The sequence below is a fragment of the Pecten maximus genome, chromosome 3 (assembly GCF_902652985.1).
Source record: "Pecten maximus chromosome 3, xPecMax1.1, whole genome shotgun sequence".
Classification (NCBI taxonomy): Eukaryota; Metazoa; Mollusca; class Bivalvia; order Pectinida; family Pectinidae; genus Pecten; species Pecten maximus.
In genome coordinates, this window is record NC_047017.1 from 11,068,614 (window position 1) to 11,081,900 (window position 13,287).

Here is a 13,287-nt window from a genome sequence, read left to right on the forward strand (position 1 = left end):
CGCTACGCCTGAAGGGGAGAACCTGTTCCACTATTTACAGTAAAGTATAGGTAGATTTATTGACATGTGGTATCCTGTGTATCCGTCTCCACACAGGAAACAGATGGATTGTGACAGCTCGCTCTTGTGAAGATGTTCCCGCTTAAGTTTTAAACATGTGGGTCCAAAGCTTTGTTAGCTTTTAACCAACATGGAAATTATGAAATCCACAATCATTATTACGTGCCCCGCATTCCGATACTTTTTGTCTTTTGAAATTTTGTGTTGTTTATGTCAGGTTCGATTTGTTTTAATTACTTGCTACACTTATTAGAGCTTACCAATTCTGAAGATGATAATATGAAACGAAATGTTATTGAGGTGATTTGAAATCTGCGTATTTTTATCATTTATTAGTTATTTTAAGCGATACAAGTTTTGTGGTTTCGCAGAGATATAAAGTAATAAATAATCAATGAAGACAACCACTGATTGGTATAGGTAACATGTATCTCCAACGGCTACGACCACTCGATCTCTGCACCGAGTGATTGTAACCCCTGGAGTATATCAAAGGTGTGTTCAACTGTGCAAGCCTCAATCATTGTCGATTGTAACACGCATAAAGCACATTTCAACTTGACAAATAGCCTTTTTTATCTTTTGCCATATAAGATACATCATATGCTATATAAGGTATCTTGAATCGCTTTATGAAGATATGGGTTGACATCAATGTTAAGTTGGCTTGCCATAGTATACAGGCTTAGTATATAAACATGAACATTGCTTAGAATCCTGAATTAGGTCAACTATCTGTACATGGAAGAAGACAAAACAACGATTCAATAGTTGAAGTGGATATCTTTTAAGCTGAGGTGGAAACAAAAACACGCTCGTCGCGTTCGACTAATTATAAGATATACAAGGGATTTTCTACAAAGTACAGACAGATGTCGGAATCCCCCCTTACCAACACGTGTTAGCGGGCGGTTATTACTTTACCAATGCTAACGTATATCGTACCAGGACAGGCTATGTTAACTGTCTGAAGACACATTCTCTGCGGTATAGCAACTGTCTGCGTTCATGAAAGTTTTGTCTAAATCACAAATTATCTTTAATTCAATACAGAACATTAAATTTCTTTACCAATACTTGGTGTTAAAACATGGATTGTAATAACCATTTTGACTAGGACTGGCAACAGAGAGCTGCTCAAACTTAATATGAAAATAACTTTAAATTCAGCATTTGTAAAAACTAAACCAAGTAAGCATCTACTCGGAATGGTTATTATATGACGTTAAGATGACTAATAACGATTTAAAAGACTACAGAGTTGATATCAAACAGGAATACTATAACGTGGAACACACTAGCCGAATTAACATCCTTAGTGTATAATTTTGACATTTGCATGAAAGTTATCTTGTATAAAGCTACCAGACAGTTGTGCCATTTGGCAGACTAAATGGAATTGTTCCCGTACCAATCGTAGCTATGGCCTCGTGGGGACGGTGATAGCACACCCTGACAAAATGGCGCACACGCTGCCGCTAACAAACAATTTGCTGAATTGAATTAGAATCGGTTCGATAGCACTACTGTGCAATGTGACGATTCTAGACAGCGCTTCGTCGTTCATATCTACTATAAATATTAGCTCATTGGTTATACAGATAATCACCCTAGCACATTATACAAATTAAAGTTCTACAGAAAACTTACAAAAACTTGGAGGGAAAAAAATTATGAAACAATCTCCCAGAACATGTTGTCTTAAATTAGCACCAAAGTAAATTCTTTCCAAAAAGACGAGATAATCATTGGGAAAATTAGGAACGTTTATATAACTATAACAGTGAAATCATATAGGAATTGGACCTGTTGTCACAATTTATTGATTTTATTAATTGTAATAATCATATTTTGGAGTCCGGTATAGAGAATCAAAAGGTCCTGCACTGGTGATGAAATTTATCTTATCTCTATCTTATCTTATCTAAATTGGCTACTAGTAATAGACTACTAGATAATGTCATTCACGGTTCACGTGTGACGTCACTAAGTTATATGCCTCCTTTAAAAAGAGTTGATTTTTTTAATAAATTTTAAACTTTTTTATTAGTTGATAAGCTGTTTGAAAGTCAAATTAAAACGAGTTCTGGTTTTAAAGGGAGAAAACTATTTTCAAAATGCGATAAATTGTCTGTATTTGGATACCAAGATCCTTAACGGGTCAAACTACTCAAATATTCTCTAGTTATTTAAACGGATCTCACAGGAAACTGAAATATCATTTACTTGGCCTTAGAAACTATAAAATGTCCAATGAACACGCTCGTGCGTTTAATTGTGTCTCGGAGAAGTTGTACGGCCTCCAGTAATTATTTACAGCCCGACATACAACATGGCAGAAGATGAACATCATCCAGTAATATGTTTCACTAATTGTAAAATGATAAAATCATTTACCTCGTAACTGTCATACATAGGTTTTGGCAGACACAGCATTCCCTGGTATGCGGTGACTGGAAATGTGCCCCGTAACGAAGCCACATATTTGACTAATTACTTCAGAGCGGGACCGTGTTTTAGGAAGACTCGTGAAACTGAATGGCTCTTATCAGCATGATTCAAATTTATTTGTTAAACAAAAGCCGAGAAATATGATGTAAACATGTTATAGGCAAAATGTTTTAAACAATTAACCATAGTCATATTCGTATAATGTTAAATTTCAAAATGATTTTAGATATGTCTTAAGGTAACGAGAGAGTACAGGGCTTTTTCATTTACAGTTATTCAATATCCCGTTGTGACCTTTACAGTTATTCAATATCCCGTTGTAGACCTTCACGGTTATTCAATATCCCGTTGTGGACCTTTTTAGTTATTCAATATCCGTTGTGGACCTTTACAGTTATTCAATATCCCGTTGTGGACCTTTTCAGTTATTCAATATCCCGTTGTGGACCTGTACAGTTATTCAATATCCCGTTGTGGACCTTTACAGTTATTCAATATCCCGTTGTAGACCTTCACAGTTATTCAATATCCCGTTGTGGACCTTTTTAGTTATTCAATATCCGTTGTGGACCTTTACAGTTATTCAATATCCGGTTGTGGACCTTTACAGTTATTCAATATCCCGTTGTAGACCTTCACAGTTATTCAATATCCCGTTGTGGACCTTTTTAGTTATTCAATATCCGTTGTGGACCTTTACAGTTATTCAATATCCCGTTGTGGACCTTTACAGTTATTCAATATCCCGTTGTGGACATGTACAGTTATTCAATATCCCGTTGTGGACCTTTACAGTTATTTAATATCCCGTTGTGGACCTTTTTAGTTATTCAATATCCCGTTGTGGACCTTTTTAGTTATTCAATATCCCGTTGTGGACCTTTACAGTTATTCAATACCCCGTTGTGGACCTGTACAGTTATTCAATATCCCGTTGGGGACCTGTATAGTTATTCAATATCCCGTTGTGGACCTTTACAGTTATTCAATATCCCGTTGTGGACCTTTACAGTTATTCAATATCCCGTTATGGACCTTTACAGTTATTCAATATCCGTTGTGGACCTTTACAATTATTCAATATCCCGTTGTGAACCTTCACAGTTATTCAATATCCGTTGTGGACCTTTACAGTTATTCAATATCCCGTTGTGAACCTTCACAGTTATTCAATATCCCGTTGTGGACCTGTACAGTTATTCAATATCCCGTTGTGGACCTGTATAGTTATTCAATATCCGTTGTGGACCTTTACAGTTATTCAATATCCCGTTGTGGACCTGTACAATTATTCAATATCCCGTTGTGGACCTGCAAAGTTATTCAATATCCCGTTGGGGACCTTTACAGTTATTCAATATCCCGTTGTGGACCTTTACAATTATTCAATATCCCGTTGTGGACCTTTACAGTTATTCAATATCCCATTGTGAACCTTCACAGTTATTCAATATCCCGTTGTGAACCTTTACACTTATTCAATATCCCGTTGTGAACCTTCACAGTTATTCAATATCCTTTTGTCGACCAGTAAACATTTAAGGAGAAATTGACGAGCAATAGACGGACGTGACCAAGTGGCATTGAAAAGTGAAAAAACGCATCACAAAACAAAGTTGTTTTAACTTAATTGAAACAAATGTGTGTTATATGCAAAGAATGTATCAGATACTGAGGGAAAGATGTTATATAACTGCTGTAGGGACCTTAATGTCTAGCGTTTTGGATACGATAGTTTGCGGTTTTAATCTTTACACGCATCAGTTTAAAGTCAAAAAACAACATAACGGCGCAGACAAACGCCCCCACTTTCAGCCAGCACCTATGTTCTCAATGGTTCTAGTACCGGGAACCAGAAATTTAGAAACATAAACAACATCTCAATGACGTAATCGGAAAACTCACTTACATACACAGGATTACAGGATATTGGGGTTGAAGACACTAGGAACACGAGACCAGGTGTTCCGGTGGAGTAAACGTCTTCTGTTACATATACATCTAGGTCAAATCCGGGTTAAGGCACAGGTTGGGTGATGACAACGGCACCAAGCAACAAACACGGCTGATTTAATATCACATAAGGAAATAGAATATTTCCAAATAAGATCATAATGTCGACCATATCAGCCCCCCCCCCCCCCCCCCCCCCCCCCGCCCCCTAACCAACCAACACCCCCACCCCCACCCCCCACCCCACCCCACCCCATGTTCTTCATCAACCTGCGTCCCCGAAACATTTTGTTGTTAATTTCTCTGAAAATATAGCGCTCATTATAAGAGGCCGGATGCGTTAGGAATGAGGAATGGTAGAGTAACTAGTATCAACATCTACTGATTTGATGGGAGAAATATTCTTTAGGAGCGGATGTTCATTCAAAATGAACCTAAAGAATCCACATAATTCCCCCTATGGAGTAAACACTATCCCGAAAGGACCGCTGTCTCGACTTGCCGGTAATCAGATTGGTAGTAAGAAGTTAAGATAAAGGTTAAATTGAACATCTATACACGAGTCAGCAATAAAACCATGTAAATAAGGATACTTAAATACTTAAAGTTTAGAAATCCAATATAAACGAAGTAGATCTGCATCCTTCTTACTATCGGGGATTTTATAAGATTTCAATACTACTGGAGAATGAATAGACAGTATTTCGTCTTTAGAAAAATCGGAAAACGTGTAGGTAGACTTACTCTTGGTTGTCAAACAAGCCGAGTTCATTATGTAAGCAGGAAATGTATTAGTGTTTTCAGACAAAAATCAATTATCTTCAGCCACATCCACAAACTCGTCATGAACTTTTATGTGGTTTTGACATCGGGGTCAAGAAATACAGACTTGTTTTGTTTTAATTTTGGATAAGGACTGTTTTGAACAGAATCGATAATTCTTAGTTTTCTTGGCTGTCAGTCCATCTAACTGATTTCCTCGCAAATTGAAATGGTCTGATCTTAGAGCAATAAACGTTAACAGCTTATGCTTTATTTTCCTAGTAAATCAATATCAATGTTTAATCCACGATTACGTCATTTTAAATTTAGTACGTAGACTAGACTTGTACAAGTCCCGTTCGAGACCCTTTACCCTACATAACCTTAAGCAAGCATACTGCTCTTATAAAATCAATGTATACCGGAAATCTGGGGATTAGAATGCTGTTTTATCAGTCAATTTTATGATATGAATTTGGTAACCTTCAAAGTTTGATTTAATTTGCCTCAAGGTCAAATCGATTAGATCGACTTGGGCAATAATTCAATACCCCGCTTTGAAATTAACTGGATATCGTGTTCCTGCTGATGGCTTCATTGCTTTGATGACGTCATCAGACAGGGGGGGAACATTTCAGTCTATGAAGATATTTTCTGTCATTGAGATTCATATGCTTTCCTTTTATCGCTGAAACGCTTTGTATGTTGGACACTTCTGTATAGGTGCCCTGTAAGTGTCTCTCATACTCTGTTCTCTAAAATCTCTTAATCTTCAAAAGTATAAAAAGCATTTTAATTGGCCATTACTTGTCAGCAGATTGAGGGAATGCGGAAGTATATATCTGTACTTACTGTACCCCCACATGATAGACGTATGTATGTTGAAACCCCGCCAACCGTTTACCATCGTCTCGAGCGACAACGGGAGGGGATCAGGGTCGCCACTTAGAGCGCGCGATACTCGTACATCTGTTAGTCTTATGTTCTACATCCATCATCGTTGCAGGAAACGGAAATAACAGTAAACAAAGGTGTAGCACTTGTCAACTCCAATCAGGTGAGTCGGCCGCCTTCAACACTAAAGACTATCACCACTTCCTCACCCGCCAGCACCTCCGAGACCCATACATTGGTACCGTTCGGCGCGAAGACGACGATAGCGACCACAACGTCAACGGCGACCACAACGCCCTCTACGATATTCCCGCCCACAACTATGGACAGCAATGGGAAGATCGGATTTGTGATCGTGGACGAACCCCGGCCCTTTAACCAGGACTTCTCTCGTCTAGACCTGAATCCTTCATCTCAACAGGTGTTGGAGCGGGCGTATACCAAACAGCGAAAGTTCTACCGACTGAACGACTGTCTCCTGACACAGGGAGAAGATATGAGGCAAGATGTGTGGCAGGCCAAAGGTCGTCCGGGGGAGCTACTCACGTACGAACAGCTTCTACAAGGTGATAACAGTTACACTCACCACATACAACTACATGTACTTATCATACAAACTGATAACACAAACAACTACTTACCATACAAACTGATCACACATACAACTACTTATCATACAAACTGATATCACAAACAACTACTTATACAAACTGATAACATATACAACTACTTATCATACAAACTGACAACACATACAACTACTTATCATACAAACTGATATCACAAACAACTACTTATACAAACTCATAACATATACAACTACTTATCATACAAACTGATAACACAAACAACTACTTATCATACAAACTGATAACACATACAACTACATATCATACAAACTGATAACACAAACAACTACTTATATAAACTGATAACACATACAACTACTTATCATACAAACTGATAACACATACAACTACTTATCATACAACTGATAACACATACAACTACTTATCATACAAACTGATAACACAAACAACTACTTATCATACAAACTGATAACACATACAACTACTTGTCATACAAACTGATAACACAAACAACTACTTATACAAACTGATAACACATACAACTACTTATCATACAAACTGATAACACATACAACTACTTATACAAACTGATCACACATACAACTACTTATACAAACTGATAACACAAAAAACTACTGATACAAACTGATAACACATACAACTACTTATCATACAAACTGATAACACATACAACTACTTATACAAAGTGATAACACATACAACTACTTATCATACAAACTGATAACACATACAACTACTTGTCATACAAACTGATAACACAAACAACTACATATCATACAAACTGATAACACATACAACTACTTATCATACAAACTGATAACACATACAACTACTTATCATACAAACTGATCACACAAACAACTACTTATCATACAAACTGATAACACAAACAACTACTTATCATACAAACTGATAACACATACAACTACTTATCATACAAACTGATAACACATACAACTACTTATCATACAAACTGATAACACATACAACTACTTATACAAACTGATAACACATACAACTACTTATATAAACTGATAACACATACAACTACTTATCATACAAACTGATAACACATACAACTACTTATATAAACTGATAACACAAACAACTACTTATCATACAAACTGATAACACATACAACTACTTGTCATACAAACTGATAACACAAACAACTACTTATATAAACTGATAACACATACAACTACTTATCATACAAACTGATAACACATACAACTACTTATATAAACTGATAACACAAACAACTACTTATCATACAAACTGATAACACATACAACTACTTATCATACAAACTGATAACACATACAACTACTTATACAAACTGATCACACATACAACTACTTATACAAACTGATAACACAAAAAACTACTGATACAAACTGATAACACATACAACTACTTATCATACAAACTGATAACACATACAACTACTTATACAAACTGATAACACATACAACTACTTATCATACAAACTGATAACACAAACAACTACTTATCATACAAACTGATAACACATACAACTACTTATCATACAAACTGATAACACATACAACTACTTATACAAAGTGATAACACATACAACTACTTATCATACAAACTGATAACACATACAACTACTTGTCATACAAACTGATAACACAAAAAACTACTGATACAAACTGATAACACATACAACTACTTGTCATACAAAGTGATAACATATACAACTACTTATCATACAAACTGATATCACATCCAACTACATATCATACAAACTGATAACACATACAACTACTTATCATGCAAACTGATAACACAAACAACTACTTATCATACAAACTGATAACACATACAACTACTTATCATACAAACTGATAACACAAACAACTACTTATACAAACTGATAACACATACAACTACTTATACAAACTGATAACACATACAACTACTTATCATACAAACTGATAACACATACAACTACTTATACAAACTGATAACACATACAACTACTTATACAAACTGATAACACATACAACTACTTATATAAACTGATAACACATACAACTACATCATACAAACTGATAACACATACAACTACTTATATACAACTGATAACACATACAACTACATATACAAACTGATAACACATACAACTACTTATCATACAAACTGATAACACAAACAACTACTTATACAAACTGATAACACATACAACTACTTATATAAACTGATAACACATACAACTACATATACAAACTGATAACACATACAACTACATATACAAACTGATAACACATACAACTACTTATATAAACTGATAACACATACAACTACTTATATACAAACTGATAACACATACAACTACATATACAAACTGATAACACATACAACTACTTATCATACAAACTGATAACACATACAACTACTTATATAAACTGATAACACATACAACTACATATACAAACTGATAACACATACAACTACTTATATAAACTGATAACACATACAACTACATATACAAACTGATAACATATACAACTACTTATCATACAAACTGATAACACAAACAACTACTTATATAAACTGATAACACATACAACTACATATACAAACTCATAACATATACAACTACTTATCATACAAACTGATCACACAAACAACTACTTATCATACAAACTGATCACACAAACAACTACTTATCATACAAACTGATAACACATACAACTACTTGTCATACAAACTGATAACACATACAACTACTTATCATACAAACTTATAACACATACAACTACTTATCATATAAACTGATAACACAAACAACTACTTATCATACAAACTGATATCACAAACAACTACTTATACAAACTGATAACACATACAACTACTTGTCATACAAACTGATAACACATACAACTACTTGTCATACAAACTGATAACACAAAAAACTACTGATACAAACTGATAACACATACAACTACTTATACAAACTGATAACACATACAACTACTTATCATACAAACTGATAACACATACAACTACTTATACAAACAGATAACACATACAACTACTTATACAAACTGATAACACATACAACTACTTATCATACAAACTGATAACACATACAACTACTTATACAAACAGATAACACATACAACTACTTATCATACAAACTGATAACACATACAACTACTTATACAAACTGATAACACATACAACTACTTATACAAACTGATAACACATACAACTACTTATCATACAAACTGATAACACATACAACTACTTATACAAACTGATAACACATACAACTACTTATACAAACTCATAACATATACAACTACTTATACAAACTGATAACACATACAACTACTTATACAAACTGATAACACATACAACTACTTATCATACAAACTGATAACACATACAACTACTTATCATACAAACTGATAACACATACAACTACTTATCATACAAACTGATAACACATACAACTACTTATCATACAAACTGATCACACAAACAACTACTTATCATACAAACTGATAACACATACAACTGCTTATCATACAAACTGATAACACATACAACTACTTGTCATACAAACTGATAACACAAACAACTACTTATACAAACTGATAACACATACAACTACTTATACAAACTGATCACACATACAACTACTTATACAAACTGATAACACAAAAAACTACTGATACAAACTGATCACACAAACAACTACTTATCATACAAACTGATAACACAAACAACTACTTATCATACAAACTGATAACACATACAACTACTTATCATACAAACTGATAACACATAAAACGAATTATTATACACCAACTGACAACACATACACGTTACATCACGAGCATTGGTCACACAATTTATGTTACATGTATTACCAGTAACTTGGTATTAGTTGACTAGGCTCAGTGTAGAAGCCATTATCTTTATCTTTGTATTGCTTCTCTTCCTCATTGGTGACATAGAAGTTATAAACTGACCTCTGACCTCTCTATAACAGGAATGCTGGAGGAGGGCGAGGTATTGGTTCTGGGAGGGGCATGGCTCTATTTCACTCACCTTGACTTCCTGGACAAGGAGGGGAAATCCAAGGTCAAACCCTCCGTAGGCAAGGGTCGGATATGTCTCACGGACCGGAAGCTGCTCATCTTGTCAGCGGAAGCTAATGAAGGTATTGTATTGGTCGGCAAATAAGTTTTGTTTCTAGGTCATACATTCTTTGTTTAGCTTGGTCATTATGGTAAAGTATTAAAAAATATTTATCTGGGTCATCATAGTAAAGTACTGAATAGATTTATCTTGGTCATTATAGTAAAATATTGAATATCTGTATTTTTACTGACTGAACAATTATATAGCTTGGTAATCGCAGTATAGGATCACCATATTGCTCGATTAAAACGATCATTATTGTCGATAAACTAATACCCAAAAAAAGGAGGCCGAATGAAGTAAACGAAAGAATTTGATTGATAATTATTTGGATTTTTTTTGATTTTTTTTTATAGAAAACATAATATAACAATACCTCATTGTATGTGTTTATCCAGCATTTCTGATTGATAGTTGTGTAATATTTCCTCCCTGTTTATGGATACATTTGTATCTCCATGAAATTGCAGAACATCGTCTCGTCCATGAGCCGGGTACAACTTGTACGGGTCATTTCTAAAGAGAAATCAGTCCTAAAACGCGATTCTCTCCAAAAACGTATTATTTGGTCTGTTAAGCATCATATTAACTAATTGAGGTCTGATTTACCTATTTTGTGTTGATTTTCCTTATGGGGCTATAAGAGGGGGGGGGGGGGGGGAATTTGGTCCGTCCCGTAACCGTCAGTAGATTTCCTAAAGCCTGTCCAAGTTGACAGGAGTATAACAAGTAAAAACAAACGCGTGTCTCCAAAAATCCGGATCGTCATGTTTCTTTCTGCTTTATCTCATTTTGAACGGTAACAAGCAGGTGCGAGGGAACCCCAATAGGCCTGTTGAATCACGCTGCGTGATCGTAAGAGGTGACTAATGTGAGATCCCTGTAGAAAGAAGGCTTTCTAATTTAGGTCACTACAGCACCGTTGACCTTCCGACGGCGACGGAGACAACTTATTGTGGACATCAGACACACGATGTAACGATGTACAAATCGTACTAATCTCAGGACAAACCTCGACAAAACGATTCATTGTTCGTGCCTGATTAAATTCATATTATGTGAAAAAAATAAGATAAATAGTTGTTGCCAGCAGACTTGAGATACCAGGGGATTTTGTGTCTGTTTCTCATATAGGAAATGTCGTTAATAATTACAGACGCTACACTGTCGGAGTTTGGAGACGAGAGCTCTGCTACAACGAGTGGTTATAAGCTGGAACTTTCCAAATACAACAGTACATTTTACCAGAACGTACCACTCGGCTGCTTCCTTGGCGTGGAACTGTCTGCGAGCGTCGGAAGTTCCCTGGAGAGTCGCCTCACAGAACAGAAACCACTCTGTTGCGGCCTCTGTTCGTGTCTAGGAGTAAGTTGTTTACAGGTACTTGCCAAGAACAAAGAACAGTAAAGTAATTAGTTCAAATAATAAATTACTCTTATTAATTGTGATATGTTTATGTTCGTACTAACCGTTGTTGACGAGTGCTGAAGTAAACAGAAATAGTTTAGGTATAATTAGGTCTAATTACGTAAAAACTGTTGGATGATTTTGTTCCTTTCTTGAATTTTAATTTTTGCAAATTTTAAAACAGAGAATAGCGAAAATAAGTATCAGCAACAATTGAGTAATCAACAGTAAGTACATGGTAGTCATTTCGCCAGTGACAATTATAAGAATTTCGGATCTTTGTGAAATAATCGGTGTTTTTTCTCCAAAACATCACTGGCCTCTGATTCTTATTAAAATGTGTATTTTTAATTAAATATTTCATTTTGATAAACGCGTTTTCATTTCTTTGTAATGCTTGATAATAGTTTCACTGCGTTTTATACATGTACAGTCAAACCTGCTCTAATGACCGCCTGTATATAACGACTGCCTGTATATAACGACCGATTTTAAGATTCCCCGTGAGATTTATATAACGACTCTCTGTATAGCGACTACCTGTGTCATGTGACTAACGAACGGTGATTTTGGAACGGCAGTTGCTAATTTAAATATATTTAAGTCCATAAAGAGAGTATACAATATACTTACTGTTATGAAAACTTTTAACGCCATTCGGGACCTCAGGAAACCAACAAGGAAGATTTTATAATGTATACAATAATTTTTGTAGATAAATATTGTCTTAGGACACGGCAGGATAATTATTCTCGTCATACAGATAAGTCCGCCATTTTGATTCTTAGACAGCTCACAGGGACTTCCAAACCATGCATTAAAGTAAAGTCATATAGGCCTATATATATATATTATATGTGTATGGACCGTGGGTTGGGAATCGTACCAAGTCCCTGTGAGACAGTCCTATCATAGGGGCTTCATTATCATTATTTCAAACATTAAGAACAGCTGGGTTTCGTTTTGTGCA

At 35.2% G+C, this 13,287-nt stretch overlaps 1 protein-coding gene across 2 annotated transcripts in view; it reads left to right on the top strand.

The window, feature by feature from the left end:
• LOC117323192 overlaps window positions 1-13,287 on the top strand; it is a 29,646-nt gene that overhangs the window by 12,634 nt on the left and 3,725 nt on the right. Inside the window, exons 2-4 of one of the 2 annotated variants that reach the window (XM_033878247.1) lie at window positions 6,233-6,686; window positions 10,759-10,929; window positions 12,067-12,290. In XM_033878247.1, coding sequence (XP_033734138.1) covers window positions 6,233-6,686; window positions 10,759-10,929; window positions 12,067-12,290 — 849 coding nt within the window. The remainder of the gene's footprint in view (window positions 1-6,232; window positions 6,687-10,758; window positions 10,930-12,066; window positions 12,291-13,287) is intronic. The other variant, XM_033878248.1, reaches the window with a different exon arrangement.